Source organism: Mirounga leonina, unplaced genomic scaffold (assembly GCF_011800145.1).
Source record: "Mirounga leonina isolate KUSES-001 unplaced genomic scaffold, KU_Mleo_1.0 Mir_91, whole genome shotgun sequence".
Lineage (NCBI taxonomy): Eukaryota > Metazoa > Chordata > Mammalia > Carnivora > Phocidae > Mirounga > Mirounga leonina.
Genome location: NW_023270839.1, coordinates 47,008,267 through 47,035,629, shown reverse-complemented (window position 1 = coordinate 47,035,629; position 27,363 = coordinate 47,008,267). Strand labels below are relative to the sequence as shown.

Sequence of the window (27,363 nt, the reverse complement as noted above, 5' to 3'; positions counted from 1 at the left end):
ATATCAGAGACTTCCAGTTTTGTTCATTTCAAGCTGTACTATAGCATGGATACCCTGCCTGGCTCCGTTAACAGTTGCATGTATCCAAGAGAGATGGTACTGTAAGTCCTGAATCCATCCAAGATAATCAGAACCTCCTAGAGTTGGGGACTAAGAAGTGAGAGACAGGCAAACAGTGCCCAAATTGGTTAAGTGCCAGAGGGCACAGCACTGCCCAAGATCATCTTTTATCATTTGAGAAGAGACCGTAGTGTTCAGTAGAGAAGAAACTACTATTTTTGCCTTTACAAGTAATTACAGCCTATAAATCCGAGGGAAAGGTACCTGTATATTGTCTGTCTTGGGAGTCAAAAGGATTAATCGAAGCTCTGTAGGCATTTTATAGAAAGAATATTTTTATACACTCATGTGCAGTAAAATTTCTTATTACACCAGGGATGGTAGTAAGTGAAAGAATTCCTGTATTTCCATGTGTTATAATTTCAAGAGTTGCTACTGACTTTGAGTTTAACTTTTACAATGCAATTTTTCCTCCAAAGGAAAACCAACTCTACCAACAATCACAAAGAGAAAAACTTGCGCCAGAGAAACACAAATTAAATACTGCTTATGATGTAAGTATGGCCTTCTTTAGAGATTTTAAAAATTATATTCAAATGACTGTGCCTCTGTTGACCTTGTGACAGATTCTTCAGTAGTTGGCGTCCTGTTGTGGGATCTTGTAGTTCATTTCAGAGCAGAACTACTGATGGAACAAATTCGGTCTCTGTCCTCCATCCAGTGCAGCAGCTGGAAAGGAACGTTTTCTGCTGTGTCGTTCCACATATTTTTCTAAATGCCATTTCAGAATATGTATGGTGTTTTGTTTTTTTTTTTTGGTATGGTGTTTTAAAAAGAAAGACCCTGCACTGCTGTTTAACCGTATCTGTTAAAAAGAGGTAAAAATTGTCACCTTAGGTGGATTATTCCCAGAGGCCAGTTAATTCCACTTTGCTTGTGAGGGCAAGGGAAGAATGGTGGCCGGGCACAGCCGGGCCGGAGTGCCTTCCACGTAGGCACATGGAGATCAGAATTTCACGCCACATCCCTGAGCATGCTTTGTTTGATGTGGCACTTGGTGTGGTCTTAAGTGACAGTGCATATTCCCTTTTACTCTCCACATACTCTTTCTTTACAGACCTTTAGGTTCCTGAAACTGGTGGCAACATGACCTGCTAAATTTTCGGCTTGGACCTCTTTGGTTCTCTCCCCTTTCAAGCGAGCAGCACCACAATGACTGTCTACAGCATGCCTTATTTAGCCTTTCCTGTAAGGGTGACCTAGTCAGGTACATTTTAAACAATGCTTCAGTGTAGAAGGTGTAAACTATTTTGGGCTTGATGTGCTGTGAATGTTGCTTTTTTCCCCCCTTTGTTAAAATATTTAAGTAGAAGTGAAAAGGTCCTCTGAGGATCGGATCGTGCATGCGCCATTTTTTACTTAATGCAGCTGTTAAATTGGCAAAGCTCTAAATTGCACTGCTGCCATCTAGTGATAACATTTTTGTAAAGTACAGCAAAACCTACAGATATATACAGTATATAAATATATATATATATATTTATATTTTTGGGGGTGGGAGAAATCCAAAATAAAATAAATGCTTGTTTCATTTTTTAGCTGCTGATATTCATTCCTTATTGTATGTTGTCAGATGAGGAAAGTGTGCAGTTCTGGTACATAAAGATGAATAATATAAACTGAAATCTATAGTTCTAAGGGCTTAACCTACGACTTTGGTAAGAAGCCGGAACACTCCACTGAATGGATATATTGAATTGCAGTATATATGTATGATTGCTTTTTAAGTGACTCTTTTCTTTCGTTAAATCATGTAAATTCCTAAATCCTTTTGCACTGATGTGTTGAATCTTATTGTACATTCAATGAAGGCAAACTTTTATAATTTACCTTTTGTTTTCAAAGACCTTGAAATGTTCTCGCATGGTATTCTATGCAACTCGTTCTCCTCCGGGGTTGACACTGTATTTTTCACATTGATTTAATGGTTGAGTGTAGATTTTCTCGCCCGGCAGGGTTCTCATGCGGTATGTAACCATAGATGCATGTACTGGTGTTTTGTGTAAGTGTTGAAGTGCAATGATGTATAAAAAAGTGGATTCACCTGTTTTTAAAAATAAAACATTGATAAAAGGTGTTTGGAATAATACTCTTTATTCTTGTATCTAAACGTAAGAGGAAGCACTTTTTCAGTGCTTTCAACTTCCTTAGTTCTGTATGTATGTGGAGTGTTAATTGCTCAACCCTGTCAGCTTTTTGAGTTCCTTTTCCACCTCTTCCACAAACGCGGGGAAATTCTGATCCATGAGGCACAAGCGTAGAAAGGGGCCTAACTCTTCCGTGTCCCACGCAGATTGTTCACGGACCGGGGGCCGCTCCTCTGACACCAGGAGAGACTGTGGGGATTTAAGAAGAATAGTTTATTAGAGATTATAGCCAAAAGCAACAGCCTGAATAGAACACAGAAAAACTTCGCTTTAAGGAAATATTAGGGAAACATACACCAAAAATTAGTGCTTATTATAAGCTTTACAGGGTTCCTTTAGATAATGTTTCTAAATATACATAGGAAGTGAGATCAACTTGTAGCCCTAAGTATTGCAAATGTATTAATGAAATGATTTACAAAGTTAAGATCCTGCTTTAATGACGAATACTGTGCTAACATTTTGTGGATTGACAGAGTTGTCAATGAATGAAATGCACTAGCTTTGTTCATCTTTCCCACCTCATAGATGGATGGGTGTGAGCAGTTCACCATGTGGAAAGAGGGTTTTGAATGTAATAAAGAGAAGTCACAAACGGACTGATCAAAGGACATAATTAACTCACTCATGTCTCTTTCCAGTCCTGTTCATGAAGTTTCACAGGGAGAGAAGCATGGTAACGATCACAACAATCAAGAGACCGACATTTCCATACCCCCCGAGCCCCCCACCCCCGGAAAATTTCTTCACACTACCTCCACTCTTGTTGCCAAACACTTAACCCCTGGCAGCCACTCATCTGTTCTCCATACCTTATAGCTTTGCCTTTTCCAGAGTGTCATAAATGAGGTCCCATGGTGTCGAGCAAGTTTTTCACTTGCTTAATTTGCCATCTGTAGGTCTTCTTTGGTAACTTGCAGTGTTTTAAAACCAGTTGAATAAGTTGCTACTATTTAGATACTAGAGTTCAAATCAAAGGCTGACAGTGCTTGGCAATCTGGAAGATACGGTGACACCAGATCCCCAGTCTCATGTGATCCTGTGGGCTCTGGCTCGGCAGTGTTCCCTCTACGTTTGCCGCTTTGACGCCTCACGCTCCTCCTCCTGGGTGGGTGGTTTTATGCCCCTTCTATGGATGGCATGGTTTGGTGTGTGTGTCTACAATTGATATTTCTCTAGAAACTATGTGTAATAGACATTTCCTTTTCTAAATTCAAACCAGCTTCTCAGACTCTACTTAGAAAGAAGAACATGAGGTGGCGCCTGGGTGGCTCAGTCGTTAAGCGTCTGCCTTCGGCTCAGGTCATGATCCCAGAGTCCTGGGATCAAGCCCCGCATCGGGCCCCCTGCTCGGCGGGAAGCCTGCTTCTCCCTCTCCCACTCCCCCTGCTTGTGTTCCCTCTCTAGCTGTCTGTCTCTCTCTCTGTCAAATAAATAAAATCTTTAAAAAAAAAAAAAGAACATGAAAGTAACATGGAGCCCTCCACTGTGTTTATACCACACTTAAAACCACTTAGTATCCTGTTAGTGAACATTTATGTTGTTTCCAATCTTGTTTCTATGATCATCACTATGAAGGGCATCCTTATATGCATGTTTGTGTAGCTGAAATGGAATTATAGGTAATTAAATTTGATCTCTATTGCTAAATTGGTTTCCAAAAAGTTTTACCTTGTCTAGAAGTTTAGAGCAAACGAGTAGCGTATCTGAGCTGCCAGCCTAGTGCTTTTTCTTGTTTTTACATGGTTCCATACTATGTAAATAAATTAGGCTAAGATACACTTTTTATAGCAACTGACATTTCCTGAAGAAGGATATCACACTCTGCCTTGTTTCCATGTTTTTTGTGGCTCTCCTGTCCTCAGCCACTCATTCAATTAACCTCTAACCACAATGCAAATATGAGGCTACACTGGGGCACTATAGAGTTTGATCTGCTGGACAAAGAGGTTTTTAGGTTTTGTTTTTTGGAGTTTTTTTGGTCGTGGTTACTTGAGTTATTAAAAGAAATAGACATGAATTCTTAGTCTTCTTAGCTCTTAAGTTTTTAGTTCTATGACCATTTATTTTGAGTTAGTGGTAAGCCAGATGGAGAAAACTCCCATGTTTTCTGTTTTATACCACTGTTAGCACAGTTCAATAAATACATTAAAAAGGAAATTCAGGGGCGCCTGGGTGGCTCAGTCGGTTAAGCAACTGACTCGATTTCAGCTCAGGTCATGATCTCAGGGTCATGGGATCCAGCCCGATGTTGGGCTCTGCGCTTAGCATGGAGTCTGCTTGAGACTCTCTCTCTCTCCCCCTCCCCTGGCTCGTATGTGCTCTCTCTAAAGAAAATTCATACTTGAATACTGCTAATTTCCATGCAGAATCGTATGGAAGGCACAAGCTGTTGTCCGGCGCAGCAGGGAACCGCCGTGAGAAGACAGGCCTCAAGGAGCTCCCAGCAGAGCAGGCATCAAGTAACCCTGAGTTTGAATGAATGGATTTTGTGGGATTCTTTGGTAACCGCAAACTGCAAGGGGAGAGGAATGTCTGAAAACAAGTCTGTGCGAACAGAGCTGACTCCTCCTGGGTTCCCGCACATCCTTAGCTGAGATCTTAGCACTGGAAATTTGCCCCTACAGAAACCATCACTGATCTGATTCCAAATTCATACTGATATTTGTCTTAGGCTAGTTCTCAAATTTCATGTCCAAAATTAAATGGAAACTCTTCCCTCTCTCCCTCTTTTCTGGCGAAGTGGTAATTAAATCCTTGCTCTCTCACACTGAACCGCGACTGCCAGGCACGCCCCGCCCGCCCCACCCCTACTTCCTCCGCAGGCCGCTCTTCCGCGGGCACCGGCCCTGGGCAGAGGCTAACAGCCCGCCTGTCTTCACGGGCTTCTGCTCACTCTTCCCCAACAAGGGGTGACCACGGGGACGCAGGTTCCTCGGGGTCACTGTTTTCATGGCCGAGGGAAAGAGCAGGCAAACAGGCTCTACCTGAGCTAGCCGGCTCAAGGACGTCCTTCCTCCGGAGGCGCTCGCGCCGGCCGGTCCACACGGCTGCGGGTTCTCCGGGTTCTGGGCCGGCTGCAAGGAGACGGCTGCAGTTAGGGCACGAGCTGAACGAGCTGAACGTAACCATAAACGCCCCCGGCCGTCAGAGGAGCGGCAGCACGTGTGCTTGTGTGAAAAGAAAGTGCCAGGGTCAGTAAAGGGCGAGAAGTCCTCGTCGGCGGAGGCTGCCCCGGCTGAAGCTGGCCAGGAGGGGGCCGTTTGCGTCGGAGGCTCCCCGCGCGGCGCCCGGTAGCGGCTGGCCCTCCGTGTCCGCCAGCGCGCTCCCGCGGGGCTGTTAATGCGGCCGCCGGCAGCTTCGGCTAACGGACTGTTCCTTCTGGGAGTTAGGCCTCAAGTAAGACATCATCGTTGCAGAAAAGCAAAGCAGGGGGCGGGGGGAACCCTATAATTTCAAGACAACCATATGCTTTTAATAAAACTTAAAAAAAAATCTTAGATATTCTGAGGGAATGCGTTCTGTGAGTAAAATATCAAGATATCTTCATTCAACAGTGTTTGTGCCTACTAGACCCCGGGGTGAGAAAGGGAAAGGGCCACAGGGAACAAGGCAGAGGTCCAGCCCTCAAGAACCCACAGCCCAGGGGCGCCTGGGGGGCTCAGTCGTTAAGCGTCTGCCTTCGGCTCAGGTCATGGTCCCAGGGTCCTGGGATCGAGCCCCGCATCAGGCTCCCTGCTCCGCGGGAAGCCTGCTTCTCCCTCTCCCACGCCCCCTGCTTGTGTTCCCTCTCTCGCTGTGTCTCTCTCTCTCAAATAAAATCTTCAAAAACAAAAACAAAAACAAACCCCACAGCCCAGTGAGACCCTAACAAGTAAAACTATGATTATAATGCAACCTAAGAGGTGCTAGAATGAAGGCAGGTATAAGACTTCAGGCTCTTGGTGGAGGGGGTGAGTCACAGGGGGGCTATATGCGAGGCAGGAAGTACAGGGATGCTCCAGAATCCATGCTACCCAGGAGGGGGTTGTCTTGGGTAGAACACAGGATGTGTCCCAGGCAGATAAAATCCGCACAGTGTAGAAGGAGGCCTGGAGGCCCGAAAGGCTCGGAAGCCTGCTTCTACCTAAAAGCACTGCTTCCAAAGCCCCACCCCCTCCTCCCTAGCCACAGTCTGCAGGTCCGCCGAGGCTTGGGCCACCTGTGGCTGTTGCACACGGTGTGCCCACCCGAGCCGTGAGCTGGCGGGATCATGTGGGGGGAAACTAAGGCCCTCCCCGGCAGGTGCCTCCGTCGGTCAGCAGCATGTTCTGGCTGCCAGAAGTCAGAGGGTGCCATCTTTTGTCTCATCCTATGTGGAAGCTGACTATCACTAGTCAGTAGGTACTCACAGAAAAGTACATCTGGAAGCATCAAAAACAGAAGGCAGGGTGACAGGAAGGGAGGAAGGAACAAAGAGAAAAGAAAACTAGTCAAGAATACTAAAAATGAGCAAAAACGTTAAGGGACTCAAATGAACCAGAAGTCCCTAGGCAAGCCCCCTTTCTCTGTTCAGTTTCCGCACCTGTGAAAATAAAAGTCAGACTCTCATGCCTGGCATTTCTTCTGGTTCCGATACGTGATGCTTTCCTAGGATTTGTACCAGTTCAGCTCACACCGTGTTCCTCAGACAACTGGGACAGGCATCAACCAAATGTGGTGTAGTGTAAACACTGAACAGTAGCCAACTGTGAGGGAGGTGCCTGAGGCTGGTAGGGTGGTTCGGGTTTAGACCGTCCTCTACTCAAGTGTGTGGACTTAGAAGGTTCTGTGCACACAGTAACTGGTTGCTTTCTTCTTCTGGACTTCTTGTACTGACAAAGGAGAGTTCACCGAGGAACTACCATTCTCTTTCCTGTGCCCCTCTCTTCGGGGTGGACTGGGTTGCCTTAGAGGCCCTCAAGTTGAGAAGCATTTGGTTAGGCCACAATTAGCAAAATTGCAAGGCTGAGGGAAAGTAAAAACAAAATGCTCTGGGAAATGACTCAAGAACTTGAAGTAGAAAGACATGGACTTACTTCTACCTGCAAAGAAGAGAACTATTTCAGACCAAAAAAAAAAAAAACAAACACACACACACACACACACACATATATATATATAGGTATTAGGGAGATGACACACCTGAATACAGGAGAGCAGCAAGATGACTAGAACTTGGCCACAGCTTGCAATTCTTTAAGATGGATTCTGAGGAAGGGAGCACAATCCTACATTTCACAGCAGCAGCTATGGGCAAACCTGGGGACGTTTTGCCATTAGGAAGACTAGAATGTTCTAGGCAGCGCTTCACAATGTCTACACTGTGGCAAATTAACCCAGCGGTTTCATCTTGTCTTCTGCTCTGCAGCTTCAGACACTCCATCTCATTATGGCCCCACTGACTCGAGTTCTGACCCTGGCTAGCTAGCCAGCACGCCACTTGTTCATCTGCAAGGGAACACAGATCTGGGCAGGCAACAGTGCTGGCAATGACTGGCATGACGAGGAACGTTATTTAGATGTTTCCCAGGTGTTGTACTACCTGTGTGTGTGTGTGTGTGTGTACATATACATATGTACATGTATACATTTCCATCTCACCAGGTTACAGATGAGGTTCAGGGACTTACACAACATCACACAGCCACTGATAGGGTCAGGATTCAAACCCAGATCCGTTTTGATTCCAAAGCCTGTGGTCTTTGCACAACATTGCATATAACACCAGACTACAGTTTGGAAAATCCCTGAGTACAGAATCAAGAAAAGACATGAAAAATTTCTAGCCACGTTGGGGATGCTTCTACCTAGATATTTGGGACCAGCCTTCAAAATCAGAGAGCTAGAGCCTCTACCCACTGCTGTAGCTCACAACCCTCAGCCTGTGTTTACTGTTCCATGCTATAGCCTCAGTTTATCTTCTTATGTTAAGATAATTGTGTAGTCTGGTTAGGTTCTAGCCTGATGCATCTTCATTGCCTTTATAAGGCATTCCAGACCTACTTCCCAAATCCTAGGACCCTATTTGGTTCCTGTCCCACCCCATGCACTGGATACCATAATCTGAATCTCATAACGGATCGATGAAACCTACAAAGAAGATAATCTATTTAGGGGGCAAAGGATCATAAGCAATAAAGTACCTCGTAATAAACCACTCCATCCCATTTGTAGGGAAGTGATTCTTAATAGCAGGGAGCTGATGTGGCAAAATGCCTGAAACTAGATCCAGGGTTTATAAGAAATGCAGCTTTAGCATGAAGACATCTTCACAAAAAAGATCAGACGGAAACAAATGAAGGGAAAGAATCCTAAAACAAAATCTTATTTGGCAAACTAAACACATTCAAGAGAAAATCAGTACTTGTTCAAAGAAAAAGACCTTATGATAAATAATGTCAGTTTATGTTCGCCCTAGATAAATTCTGAACCAGAAACTTGGTGGCAAAATAGCAACAATGAACCATCTCGGTCCAGTAGTTAAGTTTAAGGGCCCTTACAGGATGAAGGGACAGGAAGCCAGCTTTGGAAAATCGTTTCTCAAAGTAGAAAATAAAAAACCCAGCTTGAAACTGGGATTTCATCTCAAGAGCAGAGGTAGATGCTTATGCTAACAGCGTTTGGGATTAGGCCAAAGAAATGCTAGAATATGTCCTTCCAGGAGAAATTCTGTAACAATGATTCTCCAACTTAATGATCACAAGATCCCTTTACACTTGGACAAATGACCGAGGCCCAAGGCCAGACTTGGTTTGGGTTATATCTTTCTGGTATTTAGAAGTTAAGAATGAAAACAATAACTAAAAATACTGAGTCATTTAAAATAAAGGAACCCATTATATGTTATTAAAAATGTTTTTATGAAAATAATTATTTCCTAAAACAAAAATGTCATGCTTTTGCAAATCTCTGGAATGTCTAGCTTAATGGAAGACAGCTGGACTCTCCTATCTACTTCTGAATTCAATCTGCTGCTTTGGATGAGGTACATGAAGAAAATCTGGCTTCACACAGGTATGTAGGTGGAAAAGGCAGAAGTATCTTAAAATAGCCTTTTCAGGTAATGGTGGATATTCTTTGGTAGGACATCAAAACTCAACAAGAGACAGGTTCTTAAAAGTTGGTTGTAACAGAATCTGAAATCATAGCAACGAGCTAGTTACGCTCTGTCACATTAAAGCCACCGGACTGTTGTGTACTTCGAGCGGCTCTCTATCCGTGCATGATTTTGTAGCATCATGGATTGGTCCCTTGGAAAATACTGGTTCGCCGGGCTATACAGATCTTCCAAAAGGTTGAAGCCTTTTGTCATATAATTATTTCTAAAAAAGAAACACACTCCTGTTCCTTAGCACTGTCAGAAAAGTCTTCCGGGTCAGGCAGCTGTGCCGGTCCAGCGGCGGAAAGAAGTTTTCCAAGATTCCAGTCTTCACTGCAGAAGCTTATTTCATCATTGTTGATAAATATAATTAGTTGCTTTCCGAAAAGGACAGGCTCACTTCATTTGAGAAAATGCCCACCGCATACCCAAAGCCGGGGAGCGGCAGTCTGTCCGCCGTTCCGGGGCTAAGGGCGCCCCGAGGGCGCTCGGCGCAGCACGGGCTGACTCAGCGCACAGCGCGGCTGCCACGCACCTCCCCTCGAAACAGGGGCCGCGCTTCCGAACGCAGAGCGCGCGTGCGCGTGTCCCCCCCGCAAGCGACTGCTGAAGACCGTGCTGACTCCCTGCATGGTCTGATGTCACTGCCTTGATCTGTGCTAAGGTGACAGCAGCTTTGCTCACAGTTCTGTTGTCAGGTTAATGCAAATACGGACACGATGAAAAAGGGCAACTAAGGTCATATTATAAAAACAAGGGTGACTTTACAGACCCCTGCAAAGGGTCTCAGGGAAGAGTCCAGGGACCATCACGTGGAGGGCCACAGTCTATAGTGACACCCCGAACATGGCCGGGACTCCCGGCTAGTCTAATTTCTAGGAGGATGGTAGCCACAGTGACGATCAACCTTCAATTTAAGTAAGTCACTCAACATTAGGTACCTTTTAACCCATAAACCAGACTCAACAAATTCCACTGTGATTTTTGGCCCCCCGAAGCAAGACCTTGTCAGGTTTCTCACGAAGCCACCACGCCCGCCTACTTACCCCTTGCTGCGGTGGCATGCCCTGCGCACAGCCCTTCCCTGGGCTTTCACCTGCCCTCAGTGGGCCGGGCCCCGGCCGGAGCTCCTGGCTGACTGCGTCGGGCACCTGGACAGTCACATACTGGGCCAGCTTCTGCACACAGCTGCAGCAGTGTTCCAGGGCCTGCTCCTTGGACCCTCCACTGAACTGCACCCGGAACATGCGACTCTTGTTCTACGGGACAAATCCAAAGTTAGCCTCCGTAACCCTCGTCATACACTTATTTACTGTGAGGTCTTCTAGTGAGGGCTTACCTTTGCTTGCAGGGGAAGAGGTCTGGATAAAGGAGCGATTACTCTAGATTGTTACTGTGGGTAGACAAAAGCCAGTGATTTCTTTTCTTCCCCCTTTGGGGAACCACTCCTACTAAATTCATCTCCTTCAGGGAACTGACATCAGCAAAAATGGAAACGCCCATATCGTAAAGACCGGGAAAGTCACTACTGACTGCAGTAAAAGATCAGTGTTTTGTCTCACTTTGGAATAAAGATCTCATAGCTTCTAATGCCTTAGGTGGAAAATCAGCGCTGGCTCAAAAAAACTTTTCTAAACCTAAGTATGTAAAAGAGCAAACCAGGGAGACGGCACATCAAACAAACCAGCGAAGTTGACCAACAAGACTGGGGAACAGGTGACAGGCAGATGCTAAGAGCGAGTGAATGTCACAGTGGTAATCTGCAGCGCTCTAGATCCTCTAGATCCGGAACAAAGCCAGCCTACCACACAAACCACATGTTGCCTCTCATTTGCTGTATGAGTTCTATCCCTTGGCAAATCAGCAAATGTGGGGGAGATACAGTTAACATTGTAAAAGTTTGGCAACTACATCAAACTTATTTGATTGTAAGTTTAAAAACAGAACTATGTTGTAACAGTAACAACAAAAATAAACCCATTATTTTAGTAGTAGCTTCCTGTTTTGCCAGTCTAATACCCTGCCTAGTTTTGAGGAGTCGATACATACCAGACAGGTGGTATGTATGGTGTGCCTTTGTTCAATTTCTTCGTTAAAGATATCCAGATGCTAACTTAGCACAGTGACAGTACTTTCCATCTATTAAATACATAAATCACTCTACTAATGGGAAAATGTTTCCAACTACAGCTAATAAAACCCTTTTAAGTTCCCACAGGCAAAATCCCTTGGTTTGCCTGTTCCCAATTTGCACTGTTTAAATTTTTAGATAAAGCCATTAGGCAAAGCCACATACTTACATTACAGAAAACTCTGGGCATGTCTAAGTGATGAGGAGGTATCATGTTTAGAAGAATAGACACTGCTCCCTCTTTACTGCCACTGTTGGGTTCTCTTCATTTCCTAATTCACTTAGTCTTTATCCTAAGATAACCCATTATCACTACCCCTAAAACAATGAAAAAATACGAAAAGGGAATACTCCAATATATACATATCTTAGAACATATATACCCACTTATCCACTGTGGGTTATATATTACATGGCTATGTTAGACTATACTACCATTTAGTAACCTAAGAATATAAAAATAGAAGGATAGTTCATTGCTCTTAATGACCGAAGAGTATTCCTTTATTTAACTGGCCCCCTACTGACAAACATTTAAGTTATTTACAGCCTTTTGTCCCCTTATAAACCACAAAGCTGTGGTAGGCATTCTCATACACACATCTTTGTGCATCCATTTGCCTGGTCAAAACGTCTTGTGTATTTTGGTACCTAATGCCAAACTGCTCCGGCCAAGACAGTATCAATTTACTCCTACTGATGGTCTATCTGTCTGTACCCTCCAACACTGGAGATTCTTATTCTTTTTAAACTTTTTCTACTTACTCTACTAGGCTAACATAGATTTTTATTGTAGGATTTCATTTCTTTGATTACAAATAAGGTCAAATATTTCTCTTCCACTTATTGGTCATCTGTATTTTTTCTTTTCTGGATTGCCTATTCATCTCCTTAGCCATTTTTCTCTTGGATGAACAATCCCCAAATTGTCAAGAATAATTGAAAGCTGATCTTCCCCGAGGAAGGAGAAAGAACTGGTAAGAGACCTATACATTCCATTTTTGGCAATTCTATGAATCTGTGTGTGTGTGTGTGTGTGTGTGTGTGTGTGTGTGTGAAATTGAGCTGCTTTCCTGTTTACAAGTAATTAGCTGTTTCCAGCTTACCCTAGTTTAAACTCTATATGAAGACATCTGTATTAGCTATTCCCATTGTACCTCAGAGCTGGACAAAAGGCTGTCTACAGAAACAGACAATTATTAAGTGTATCAGCAGGGCAAAGATCTCACACCAGTCATGTAGGTCTAGAGCTATCTATATGTCAGTATAGATAAGAACAGTCTGGACAGTTAGGGTTTCTTTAGAATGTAGTTCCAAGAATGACAGGGTAGGCTATATGCGTGATAGCCTAACTGAAGGCTTGCTCCAAGTTTGCTTCTGTAAAATTCTCAGATAGAATTTGAGCTTATCATCTGAAGCCAGAAATATCACCCCAATGCATGTAGACCCAAGATAAAACTGAGGTGCATCAGGAAAAAATGTGACACTGAGCTACATCGCCATCCCACATCCTCAATGCCAATGGGGCACCACAATGGAAAAGCTGCCACTGGGTTAACAAGAAGGACTCCTAAGTCGAAAATCTTGATAAGATGTATTCTTATGCCATAATTAAAAGTGAGAAAGGGCTCCTTGTGGTGAAATGAAAAGTTTTCAAGTATATGCCAACAGCCATGAACTGGCCTAAATATACAGTCTATCATCTAAAGAGATTAGCTCAAAATTACTGTATTTTAAGTGATGGTTTACCTGTTAGATTGTTCTCCCCCCTACTTCAGAACACTTAATTTCAAGTTATTACAACAAGCAGAAAACTCCCTTCACACAGACACCTTGAGGAAACAAAAGTGAAGGATAAGGGCTTGCCTCCAGACACTGATCACGTACTCACAAGAAAATCAAGCTCCACCTTCTGGGAGGCACCATGCCCAGTAAATTCTGACTCACAGGTGTGAACAGCATCTGCTTTTGGCAATTCTTAAGCTGCAGGCTCTCCGGCTGATGTCATACGGTACCAGCTACATGTGTAAGACGTGGGCCTGGTTAGCACCATGTGGGAGGAGAGCCAAGGAGACCACAAGGCCTCACCGACCTGCTGGGTTTTCCTGCTGGTTTTAGATTCATTGCCCAGATCTGTCTGTATGAAGTTTCCCATCACTACCAGGACCCCAACCAAAGCAGTTTTTCCTACTGCTGGTAGAGAATTCCTCTGCCATAGAAAAGGAAGGACAGGGGAGTACAAAAAAAAGGGCTGAATGAGAGAAGGGGCTTCAACACGTTCTTTGACGCTTTACTTTGAAATCAAGCGTAGGCCAGACGAAATCATGCAAACATGATTCAGTGAGTTCCTGGGGGTAAAGAGGACAGTGGTTTATGTTTACTCCTTTAAACCAAAGTCCCTGCAGATAGGTAATTAAATGATGACTGTTAGCCGATTAACCTGGACCATTTTGATCAGAATTACGGAAAAAAAGGAAGCCCAATTTGCAAATAGGCAGAACTTAAACAATCTGCTTATTTCATCCAGAGAGAAAAGAAATATAATCTTTTATTTACCCACAGAATTTAAGCTATATTAAATTGCTGTTAACAGAATAAAAACTTTATTTCAAAATACTTCTTCCATTTGTCAACTTAAACAATGGTGTTTGTTACATAATATATGGTTAACTAAAAGTTATCCAAGGCAAGAAACACCAAAGATATCCTTTTCCAGGTAAGGCAAAAAAAAAAAAAAAAAAAAAAAAAAGAATCTGTTGGTTCAGGGGCACCTGGGTGGCTCAGTCGTTAAGCGTCTGCCTTCGGCTCAGGTCATGATCCCAGGGTCCTGTCATGATCCCAGGGTCCTGGGATCGAGCCCCGCATCGGGCTCCCTGCTCAGCGGGAAGCCTGCTTCTCCCTCTCCCACTCCCCCTGCTTGTGTTCCCTCTCTTGCTGTCTCTCTCTCCCTGTCAAATAAATAAATAAAAATTAAAAAAAAAAAGAATCTGTTGGTTCAATATTGTTATATCAGTAGATCACAAAAAGGAAAAAAAAAAACATGATCTTGAGAAGGTGTCAAAAGTCTTTTGATAAATCAATATGTAATCCTGATAAAAGAATTAGTAGGTAAACTTTAACTGAAAGAATACCTCCCTTACATGTTAAAGAATATCTGATCAACAGCTAGAAATGTTCTTAACGTCTAAATACTACTTGCCATTCAAGTCAATAAGAGGTCAAGGATGACGCTATAATCATGAAATTAGGTTCTGAAAGGTCCAGGTAATTCAGTAAGATGAGAAAAGTAATAAGTATAAACTACTGGAAAAAAATAAAATTGTCAGTGTAGATTATAAAATCACTTTCCTAAGAATTAAAAAATTAACAAATCAGAGTTAATGTAAGTTTAGTGAGGAAGCCAAATTTCAATTAATTCAGAAATAGTCTAATAATAAGCAGCTAGAAATATCTTTGGGATAAAGAATACCATTCACAGTAACAGTAGGCAAAAGCTTCCTAACCTTAAATATTTCTAAAATCTATATATATGTACAATACTTATATACATATATATATAAATTACACAAATTACATAAATACATACTTCTATATAGCATGTAGAATATATATGTTTCTACATGTATATAACTGTAATCTCTATACATATTCTGTCTAAATACTTTGAAGAGGAAAATAAGTCAAAACCAGTAGGTAGGTAATTCAAAGAAGAAATATAGATGGCTAACAAATACACAAAAAAATGTTCATTCTCATTAGTTACCAAAGAAATGCAAATTAAAGGAAGATGCTCATTTCTGCCAATCAGATTGGAAGCTAGCTTTAAAATTTAAATTATATCTCCCTATTGAAAAGAATTTGGATAAATGAGCATTCTTAAATTCACTAGAGCTACAGAAACAGGGGTGACCTATAGAGAGGGCAGATTTACAAAATAAATACACATACTTCCAGGACTCCTATCTCAAGAACCCTGTAAATAAATCCTTATGAAAATCAAAATATTTTTATAATAGTGAAAACTTGGGAATTAGTTAGCCGAATCATGTTGCATCCAAACAATAAAATGCTATGTAGCCATGAAGAATCACATTTTCAAAGACTAAGAAAGTCATGACTCAGGATCACATTCCTGATGTAATGTTACATGACAAGAAAGCAGGAACAAAGCACTCTGTATAATACAATCCCAAATGTATAAATTATCTATATGGTACACACTGTTCATTGCCATGAGCAGATACATACGAGAGGCTGGGAAAGCCAAACGCTCATTTTGCTAATGTTAGCAAACTGGGACTGGCCACATCACACTGTTCTGGTCCATGAGACATAAGAAGACCTATTCTAGGGGTTGTGGAAAGTAGAAAGAAGCCTTATAGGAAAGTTTATGCTTTCTTTATGAAAGGGACGAAGAAGCTGGTTTTCCTCGAATAGAAATTCAGTCAAGCTACAGCTGCCATTTTGTAAATATGAGGGAGAGGCCAGCGGAATTGCAAAGATGTTGACCTTGGCACTGTGAAATTGCTGGGCCAATGCTAGCAACTGCCTGTTTCTAGATTTGGTATTTAGTGAAAAAAATAAACCCCTAATTTGGGGGGCCATTATGCTTGGATTTTCTGTCACATGCATGTGAATGCTATCCTAACTGAAAGAATATATATGTCAAGTAACAACTTCAAATGTTAATAATGATTATTTTTGAGTGGTCAAATTGCTTGGTTTTTATTTTGCTCTTTATAGTTAAAATTTTTTTTTTTTTTTTAAGATTTTATTTATTTATTTGAGAGAGAGAGAATGAGAGACAGAGAGCAGGAGAGGGAGGAGGGTCAGAGGGAGAAGCAGACTCCCTGCTGAGCAGGGAGCCCGATGTGGGACTCGATCCCGGGACTCCAGGATCATGACCTGAGCCGAAGGCAGTCACTTAACCAACTGAGCCACCCAGGCGCCCTATAGTTAAAATTTTTAATAGTAATATGTATCAGGAAAAAGTTAAAACTCAGGTATCAGACATATGGCATGGTGTAACTTTTAAAAGACATATATAGTTGACTCTAGAGTGAGAGGTGAGGGGTGCTGACCCCCACGCAGTTGAAAGTCCAAGTATGACTTATGACTCCCCCAAAACTTAGCTACTAGTAGCCTAATATTTTTTTTTTTTAAAGATTTTATTTATTTGTGAGAGAGAGAATGAGAGACAGAGAGCATGAGAGGGAGGAGGGTCAGAGGGAGAAGCAGACTCCCCGCCGAGCAGGGAGCCCGATGTGGGACTCGATCCCAGGACTCCAGGATCATGACCTGAGCCGAAGGCAGTCGCTTAACCAACTGAGCCACCCAGGCGCCCCACTAGTAGCCTACTATTGACAGGAAGCCTTACCCATAACATGATCAACACACTTTGTATGTTACATGTATTATATACTGTATTCTTATAATGAAGTAAGCTAGAGAAAAGAGAATGTTAAGAAAATCATAAGGAAGAGCAAATACATTTACAGTGCTGTACAGTACTTATCAAAAAAAAAAAAATCTGTGTATCAGCAGACCTGTGAGTTCAAAGTCGTGTTGTTCTGGCATGATGCGGGCCAGGGCCGGGAGTCAGAAGACCAGTGGGTGGCCCGGCTCTCTGACGAGTTATAACCTGGCCTAGTGGTGGAAGTAGAATTCCATTCCCTCATACATAAAATGAAAACAGGAGCTCTTGAAAATGTGCAACAGGGTTTTTGAGTATGTGCTGCAGACCGCTTTGGCAGTCTGGTGAAGCCAGCGGACGACTTCTCAAAACACCGTTTTTAATCACATAAAATACATTAGAAACCAATTATCCTGAAGTAGTCTACTACAATATTAAAACACTAATTTGTGAACTAACAGTATATATACTTATTAAAAATACGCAATAAAAAGATCTAACAGCGGGGTCTAATGACCACCATAATTCTGAGGCAGCAATGAGCATGACTGACACTGAAGTTCTCAGAAATTGTGACGTGGTAGGAAATTAGCTGACTTCTATTGGTGCAAAGGTCTAATACGACTGTGTCTGGTGCCCACATTCATAACTGAAGGAAATGATAAATTTCAATTAGAGGTCAGTGAAAATCCATGGTCCCCTGAATTCTTAAAGGCCCCTTTGGAGGAGTGGACCCCAGGCTAAGACCTTTCCCTTAGATGCTCTATTAGGTGCTCTTCCAACTCTCAGTCTATGAGCCCATGAAAAATTAGGATCTTTCACCTAAATTTCAATAATATCTACTCAATGAATGTTAACAGATTGGTTTTTTATAGTTATTTCTGAAAGAAAATAATCCAGATGATTAGTCTGTATGTGTCTCTTTAATATTAAAGAGGGAAAATGAAAAGACATACTCAGTAAAGCATTCGAAAATAGTAAGCCAAACAATGAAGTGCCCCACGTCCCCCCAGCGTGTGCCTGGGGAGTGGAGAATGGTTGGGCCGCTCCGTCAGATCAAAGCCTTGGCTCCCTTGGCTCCTCAGCAACACCCTCTCGCTCACTGGGCCCCTGCCTCCCTGCAGCCCGGGGTTCACGGTCTGCTCAGAGTGCAAACCTTTCTGAAACATACGGAATCAGGCCAGTTCCATTTCACCTGCAAGAAGAAGCCCCCACCCCCACCCCCGCCATGCACATTTAGAAGATGAGAAGGGTATGATCGTTGGCTTAAAACAGTTGGCCACAGGGCCTCTTGCCTTTATTGTTGTTCCAAACAACAGACAATCCATGCGTCTCACAATCTTCAACCAGTTCTTGCTACCAATGAGTGAAAACCCTTCCTGAAACAAAACAATTAAAACAATTAGCTACAGAAGCAAAAAGGGACATGAAGAATGGCTCTGGTGCAGCTGCCTCCCATTAGAAAGTTGTACATTTATTCTGAAATTTAGCAGAGTAGAAATGGCTCAATTTCACCCACTGCCAAGGATGACCCTTCCAGTAAGTCCCCGAGCCCAGTGCTCTTCCCACCTGATCCACAGTAACAGTCTCAGCTTTTATTGCTTGATCTTTTCATATTGAAAATCAATAAAATATTAAAGGTAGTAGAGGTCCACAGTCATAGTTGCTATAAAATACATTTCTAGGATTTGCCAAAATACTAGCTTATATTCCTGAAAGGTAAGGGTTTCCAATATACTAATTTATTAGCTTATCTGACACAACTCTAACTACATAGCGAGAGTTCTCTTCATGAGAATCTTATTTTCAGATTCCTATGAATGGAAAAATTGAAGCAACTTGTTCTTGGATGCTGAATGTCTTTCTTCATCTCAGTCTGAAAAAAAAAAAAAAAGGCAAAGAGGGCAGTAGAGGGCACACTAGTCTCAAAAGAGAGACAGCAGTTAGATCCTAATGGTAAAAGATGAACTTTTTTCTGTAGCTTATTGATAATAAAGTAAATAGAATTGACTGTTTAACCACTGTGTTCACTCATAAGCTCCAATTATGTTGTCAGTGGATTTCCTCGGTTAAGAAGCCCGTTAAGTGAGAATGCATTCAGCATTCAGTAAAACTGATCCCAGGAACAGAACAACTGGCCGTATGCAAATCCTGCCTGCCCCCTGCTGGGCTCCTTTGTCTCCCCCTGTACTGTTCTGGAGCCGACCCACAGCCAGGGGAGGCTGCTGGAGGGATCTGGGAGGAGTCGGAAAAAACTCCAACAATTAGAAAACAGAAGAAAACGTCGTCCCTTATAAATACAAACCCTCACGGCGTCTCTCTTCCTAAATCTGTATACAGAGAAACCACAACTTCCAGAGATATTTAGAGCCTGGGAAAACTGGGTGTTAATTCCTCAGCATTTTCATTTAAAAAAGGAAGAAAAAGAGTCACTTCTAAAATGTTGATTCTAAGAGTTTCATCATTAATACTAGGGTTTTTTTTTTTTTTTTGTAATGAAAAAAGAAGTTAGGCAAACCATCTGTGATTTCTTCTTAAAACTCTCAGAATTAGCAAAAAGAAATGCATTCACTATTAGATCCCAAACATGTATGTAGTGTAAAATGGCAGTATACAAGGACCCTGGCACTCACACACATTGCTGGTGGAAGCACAAACTGGTACAACTCTTTTTTTTTTTAAGTAGGCTCCCTGCTGGGCGTGAACTCACACCCAATGTGGGACTTGAACCCACAACCCTGAGATCAAGACCTGAGCGGAGATCAAGAGTCAGATGCTTAACCGACTGAGGCACCCAGTTGCCCCCAAACTGGTACAATTCCTACGGAGGATAATTTGGCAGGATCAACATTACAAATGCAATACTCTTTAACCTGGCAACTCCCATCCTGGGAATTCAAAATTTCACGGATCCACCTGCACACGTGTAAAGTGATGCAAGGACAGAGTTAAGGATTTCTGCGTTTTTAATAGTAAAAGACTGGAAACAACTCAAGTATACATCAACAGTGGACTGGTTAAATAAAATATGGTACTCTTTACAACAGTATCCAACTGTAAGAAATAATAAATGCTCTGTATCAGTGCTGTTCAGGAGAAATGTAATTTGAGCCACATATGTAATTTTCAATTTTCTAATAGCCACATTTAAAAAATAAAAAGCAGTTGGTAAAATTTTAATATTTAACTTCTATGTCAGAAACATTGTTATTTCAACATGTAAACACTGTAAAACATTAAGGTAGTACCAAAACAGAGAATGTAAACTAAGTTTCTGACCCCCAGGGTGTTGTACACCTACACCACATCTCAATTTGGACACTATTTTTGATGGTTAAAGTGAAATGTCATTCCACCAAAACAATGACATTTAATGGGAACATAAGTTACACTGCTGCCATTTTAAAATCTAACTTTAAATTAAATTTAAACTTGGTTTTTAGTCCCCCAGCCACATTTCGAGTGCCCAGCAGCCATGCATGGCTGGCCCACTGCTACCTTCTGACAGGGCGGGGTTCTGTATTGATCTCCATGGTATATTGTTCAGCAAAAAGCAAGCTACAGAGCCATGTCCATAATATGCCACCTTCTGTATAAGAAAGGGAGGAAACATGCAATGTATATTCTTATTTGCTTGTATTTACATTAAAAAGAAACTGGAAGGATTAGTACACATGAGACTAAAAAAAAATTAGCTATCTGTAGGGAGTGGGAGGAACAGTGCAGATGGGGGCAGGAGCTGGAGGAAGATTTTTTACTCTATGTCTTTTTATGTTGCTTTGAGTTTTGAACCACATAAGCCTGTTCTGCATATATATGGGAATCTCTGTGAAAACAAGGATACCCATTCCACTATGGCAAAAACTCAAGGAAGACGTGAAAGTGGAACCTAAAGAAATGGTAAGTCCATGGGAACTCTGTACTATCCTTACAAACTTTCTTGCAAATCCGAAACTATTCTAGAATAAAAAGTTGATTAAAAAAGAAAAGAAATGAATGGCTCTTGGCCCTGGTCGGATCTCACCTCTTCCTGTCTCTAGTCCAGCTTGGGTTCTACAGGACATCTCCACCGGACAGCTCCACACATCTCTCTGTGTGAGCATGCCCGGCTGCATCCGGACAGCTGTCCTCCACAAACACTGTCGCTCCTATGTGGTGCTGCCTCAGTGAATGGTGTCACGCACACCTGCCCGACACCCAAGTGATCACCGGGCATCATGCTCAACTCCTCCTTTCCTCACTCCTCCCTCAACACCATGAAATCATGAAATCTTCAAGTCTCAGAGATCCCATGCCCAAACAGCTTCTCCACCTGACCATTCTCCCCATGTACACGGCCATTGTTGCAACAGACCCTGCCAGTTGTCCCCAAAATCCCCGCAGTATCCTTGGAACTGGCCCCCCTTCCTCCAGGCCTAATTTCTTCATCCATCTGTGCTACCACCAGAGCAGCCTTTATAAAACAAAAATGGGATGAAGTCACTCCCTTTCGATGCCACCATCTCATCATCTCTCCCTCACCTCCTGTAAGAAACACCTGCGGGATAGAGTTCAAATTCCTTGATGCATATAAATTTCTAACATTTGGCTTCTCTGCCTTTCATGCATGATTATTTCCTTCGACTCTCATATAAATGCTGTATTAGAGCCTTATGAAACTCCCTGCAGTTCTGCAAATGTGCCATGCTCCTCACACCTGGATTTTGTTGTACAGCTCATTCCTGAAATGGCTTCCTTTTTCACTGATTTTTGAAAACCCAGCTTTATCTCAACCATTCCCCACAAGACAAAGTTGGCTGACCATTCCCCACAAGACAAAGTTGGCTGACCTCTCAGAATTCTGTGCTCTCACAGGATCTTGTACTTATCTCCTAACTGGCTACATTTCATAGAGTGAGGAAGAATCCCTGGGCAGGCAAGGCAGGTTCTAGAATGTGTCTTATTACCCCCCTGGAAGCCCCAGCAACTAGCACAATGTTTAGCAAATGCTACTGGATCTGCCCTAGCGGCCATTCCATTTAGGACTCTGTGCAGTGGCCACATGGAGAAAGGTATGGCCTCCTTCCTGACAGCATCTCTCTCTCTTTTTTTTTTTTAAGCTTATATTTATTTATTTGACAGAGAGCAAGAGAGCACAAGCAGGGGGAGCAGCAGAGGGAGAAGCAGGCTCCCTGCTGAGCAGGGAGCCCAATGAGGAGCTCAATGTGGGCTCAATCCTAGGCCCCTGGGATCATGACCCCAGCCGGAGGCAGACGCTTCACCGACTGAACCCCCCAGGCGCCCCTGACAGCATCTTATTTGAGCCATGTTAGGGCTCTTCCTCATCAATTTGTCCAAACCAGTTTGCCTTAGAACTCTGTATATCTCTTCTCTCTGCCTCTTCCCCAGACATTTTTGCCTAATTAACTTCTAATCACTGTTCATTTCATTCCTAATCTCACTTGGGTCACCCTATCAGACTTCCCTGCGGCGCTCACAGCATCCATCACAGGCATGCAGCTGCAGTGTTGTTTGCTTTACATCTGTTTTCCCCTTGACTGTAAGCCCTATGCAGGCAGGGGCTATGTTCGTTTTGCTCACTACTGTATATATACCACCAATTATAGTGTTTGACACTAGCAGATGCTTCAGTAAGTTTTCAGTGCATGAAAGAATGAAGCTCTTTATTAAAATTAACAGAGTATTTCATGGCAGTATTTCTTGGGAACACTGAGACCCATATATTTATTACCTGTCCAGTGATGCAGAACATCTTACTTTTATTTGACTTACTCCAATCTTGTTGAAGATTCAGAAAGAGCTTTTTCATCCTAATGTTTTGGGATTTAGTAAAGAAGCCTCTGTACCTAACCACTTGCCATTAATATATTCTGAGATTTTAGTAATTCATCTCCCTGTCTCTGAAAATCCACTTCTTTGAATCTCCTTTAAGGCTTTTCCATCTGGTGAATTTGGTTTAGCTCAACTGATGGCTCCTTAAGCAGCCTCTCCTGACTTTCTCAGACAGCGAAGTAGCCCTGTTCTGTACACCTAAGGCACACTGTACAAGCCGCTACTGAAGACTCACTTACCATCCCTGAGCTCCTACTATGGCCGAGGACTGTGCTACAGATGAAAAAAAGACACAGGAGCTGCCCAAGGGCAGGGAAGAATGCATCAGAATCACCCAGGAGCTCTCCCCCTTGTGCTCAGGATACTGTTCCCTCACCTGGTCAAAAGTCACTGCTGCTGACGAGAGTCTGCCGTATCTCTTCAAAGTGCGGGGATGGAAATGGCTGGGAATTAACAGTACAGGGTAGAAAGGGAAAAAGAGAGGAATACTCTGGAAAATACCAAATTTACCATCAATCCAAAGAATAGGAGCCAAGAAGTTATGTCTCGGATAGAGGCATGTGGAAGCTAAGGGGAGCAAGACTTTCAAGTAGCAAATAGTCGAGGGTCTCAGGTGATGCACAGGGATGGAATGAAAATAAGACCTATAAAGTGCACAGAATATAAAGTGGGAGGTGCTAGACACTACCATGTCTGTGTATGCGTCTGTCATTCTACCTCACTCTCCTCCTAGATCCCACTTTATTGCAAACTCCATGAGAGCAAGAACTGTGTTGCATCTATCTTTGTATCTTGCATGTCTGTTGAATAAATAAAGGAGTGCCACAGCAACTTCTTTCATGATGCGTCTCTAAAGGCAAGGGCAACAAAAGCAAAAATGAACTTTTGGGACTTCATCAAGATAAAAAGCTTTTGCACGGCAAAGGAAACAGTCAACAAGAGGCAATCCACAGAATGGGAGAATATATTTGCAAATGACATTTCAGATAAAGGGCTGGTATCCAAGATCTATAAAGAACTTCTCAAACTCAATACCTAAAAAACAAAGAATCCAGTCAAGAAATGGGCAGAAGACATGAACAAACACTTCTCTAAAGAAGACATACAAATGGCTAACAGACACATGAAAAAGTGTTCAACATCACTAGCCATCAGGGAAATTCAAATCAAAACCACAATGAGATACCACCTCACACCAGTTAGAATGGCAAAAATTAACAAGACAGGAAACAAGTGTTAGTGTGGATGCAGAGAAAGGGGAACCCTCTTATACTGTTGATGGGAATGCAAGCTGGTACAGCCACTCTGGAAAACAGTATGGAGGTTCCTCAAGACGTTAAAAATAGAGCTACCCTACGACCCACCGATTGCACTACTAGGTATTTAACGCAAAGATACAGATGTAGTGAAAAGAAGGGCCATATGCACCCCAGTGTTCAAGGCAGCAATGTCCACAATAGCCAAACTGTGGAAGGAGCCGAGATACCCTTCAACAGATGAATGGATAAAGAAGAGGTGGTTCATATATACAATGGAATATTACTCAGCCATCCGAAAGGATGAATACCCACCATTTGCACTGACATGGATGGAACTGGAGGGGATTATGCTAAGTAAAATAAGTCAAGCAGAGAAAGACAATTATCATTTGGTTTCACTTGTATGTGGAACATAAGGAATAGCATGGAGGACCATAGGGGAAGGGAGGGAAAACTGAAGGGGAAGAAATCAGAGAGGGAGAAAAACCATGAGAGACTCTGGACTCTGGGAAACAAACTGAGGGTTACAGAAGGGAGGAGGGAAGGGGGAGGGGTGATGGGTATTAAGGAGGGCACGTGTTGTGATGAGCACTGGGTGTTATACACAACTAATGAATCACTGAACACATCAAAAACTTACGATGTACTATATGCTGGCTAACATAGATAGACAGAGTGCCAATTTCTGACCCCCACCCCACCATGTCCTCTGATCACACTGTGGCCCACCCCCTCCTGCTGTCCAGCTCCACACAGTCTCCCTGAGGTGCAGTGGCACAAATGCCACATGATTCCAAGGGGCCCCACATGACACTTTCATATATATATAAACAGAGCCACAAGCTTTGGTTTTCAAGTATTGTAAATTACAAAGTTCATTTCTAGATTTTAGCTATCCACGTTCTCCTTGGCCTCTGTTATTACAAATAATTAACAGTTACCAGAAAGGAAGCCATCAAAAGAAGGGGGGAAAGGACCTAAATAAATGGATGCAGGGATTAGAGGTAGACAATTTGATATCTAAGAATGGTGAAAAAAAAATGCCTTATGCCCTCACGCTAACCAAGCTGTTTCCCTTGCAGCCGATTCGATCACTGAACGAGTTTCTTTAGTGCTTCAGACACCTCTCAGGTGTGAGCAGGCAAGCCAGGAGGGCATCACAGGGGTTGTTGGCATTTAGCTAGGTAAATAAGCTTTCAAACCATGCCAGATATGATCATAAGTGCTGTGAAGAAACAAAGAATTTTGCTTTTATGGAAATAACAATTAAAAAATGCTCACACCTGCTACAAATACCCTGATTCAGAGGAAAACAGCAGAGGAGAATATGGTTACAAAAATAACTCAGTGACTAACCATTAGACAACCCACCCAGTCCCCAAGCCCAGAACATTCAAAGGGCTTCTTGATGAATGTGAGGTGTTCAGGTGCCAGCTGATTTATTTAAAAACTAGATCCTGTCTTAAGTTTCAGGGTTGTGTTTCTGACTCACTTTCCCTGGAGCTCAGGGTTTGTGAGGTTCAAATTACACTGAAAATAAGAAAAAAATATCCATGATAAAAGAGCTGCTACAGAATATGAAGATAACAATGTGCACAGAGAAGAAAGCAAGCAAAAGAACTGAGATTTTTAAAAATTAAATTTTCAATAATCATAACCAATTGTTATTAAGCAAAAAGATAAAAAACATAGCTGGTTTGGGGTACCCGGGTGGCTCAGTTGGTTAAGCATATGACTTTGGCTCAGGTCATGATCTCAGGGTCCTGGGATGGAGCCCTGAGTCAAGCCCCCGAGTCGAGCCCCCCCGCCCCAACTGGGCTCCGCACTCAGTGGGTTGTCTGCTTCTTCCTCTCCTTCAGCCCTTCCCCCTGCTTGTGCTCTTGCTCTCTCTCTCATATAATTAACAATCTTAAAAAAAAACAAACAAACAGCTGGTTTGTTTAAACCAGCTTAAACCTTACATTTTTAAAATTATTTTTAAATTCAAATATAATTAACACACAGTGTTACATTCATTTTAGGTATGCAATATGATTCAACAATTCTAGACATTACTCGGTGCCCATCAAGATACAGTGTACTCTTCAAAGATAAACTCAAAATGGATGAAAGGCCTTAATGTGAGACAGGAATCCATCAAAACCCTAGAGGAGATCACAGGCAGTACCTCTTTGACATTGGCCATGGCAACTTCTTTCAAGATACATCTCCAAAGGCAAGTGAAACAAAAGCAAAAATGAACTTTTGGGACTTCATCAAGATAAAAAGCTTCTGCACAGCAAAGGAAACAGTCAACAAAACAAAGAGGCAACCCACAGAATGGGAGAAGATATTTGCAAATGACACTACAGATAAAGGGCTGGTATCCAAGATCTATAAAGAACTTCTCAAACTCAACACCGAAAAAACAAATAATCAAGTCAAAAAGTGGGCAGAAGAGATGAACAGACACTTCTCTGAAGAAGACATACAAATGGCTAACAGACACATGAAAAAATGTTCATCATCATTAGCCATCAGGGAAATCCAAATCAAACTGAGATACCACCTTACATCAGTTAGAATGGCCAAAATGGACAGGGAAAGAAACAACAAATGCTTGAGAGGTTGTGGAGAAAGGGGAACCCTCTTACACTGTTGGTGGGAATGCAAGTTGGTACAGCCACTTTGGAAAACAGTGTGGAGGTTCCTCAAAAAATTAAAAATAGAGCTACCCTATGACCCAGCAACTGCACTACTGGGTGTTTACCACAAAGACACAGATGTAGTGAAAAGAAGGGCCATATGCACCCCAATGTTCATAGCAGCAATGTCCGAAATAGCAAAACTGTGAAAGAGTCGAGATGCCCTTCAACAGACAAATGGATAAAGAAGATGTGGTCCATATATACAATGGAATATTACTCAGCCATCAGAAAAGATGAATACCCAACTTTTACATCAACATGGATGGGACTGGAGAAGATTATGCTAAGTGAAATAAGACAAGCAGAGAAAGTCAATTATCATATGGTTTCACTTATTTGTGGAACATAAGGAATAGCATGGAGGACATCAGGAGAAGGAAGGGAAAAATGAAGGGGGGGCAATCAGAGGGGGAGATGAACCATGAGAGACTGTGGACTCTGAGAAACAAACTGAGGGTTTTAGAGGGGAGAGGGGTGGGGGGATGGGTTAGCCCGGTGATGGGTTTGAGGAGGGCACGTATTGCATGGAGCCCTGGGTGTTATACTCAAACAATGAATCAAGGAACACTACATCAAAAACTAATGATGTACTGTATGGTGACTAACGTAGTAAAATAAAATTAAATTAAAAAAAAAAGATAAAGTGTACTCTTA

The 27,363-nt window shown here is 42.5% G+C and overlaps 2 protein-coding genes across 5 annotated transcripts in view; one reads left to right on the top strand and one right to left on the bottom strand.

Moving 5' to 3' along the window:
- NPTN (neuroplastin) overlaps window positions 1-2,195 on the top strand; it is a 71,558-nt gene extending 69,363 nt beyond the window's left edge. For 2 of the 4 annotated variants that reach the window (XM_034994467.1, XM_034994466.1), the window contains exons 7-8: window positions 540-614; window positions 1,178-2,195. In XM_034994467.1, coding sequence (XP_034850358.1) covers window positions 540-600 — 61 coding nt within the window. In that variant the 3' untranslated portion in view covers window positions 601-614; window positions 1,178-2,195. The remainder of the gene's footprint in view (window positions 1-539; window positions 615-1,177) is intronic. The other 2 variants (XM_034994468.1, XM_034994469.1) reach the window with 2 other exon arrangements.
- Window positions 2,196-2,224: 29 nt separating this feature from the next.
- The window catches only part of REC114 (REC114 meiotic recombination protein), a 109,359-nt gene continuing 84,220 nt past the window's right edge, over window positions 2,225-27,363 (bottom strand). Inside the window, exons 3-6 of the mRNA XM_034994470.1 lie at window positions 18,227-18,310; window positions 10,434-10,646; window positions 5,255-5,344; window positions 2,225-2,456 (exon numbers count right to left, since the gene is read on the bottom strand). Of these exons, the coding sequence (XP_034850361.1) occupies window positions 2,292-2,456; window positions 5,255-5,344; window positions 10,434-10,646; window positions 18,227-18,310 (552 nt within the window). The 3' untranslated portion in view covers window positions 2,225-2,291. The remainder of the gene's footprint in view (window positions 2,457-5,254; window positions 5,345-10,433; window positions 10,647-18,226; window positions 18,311-27,363) is intronic.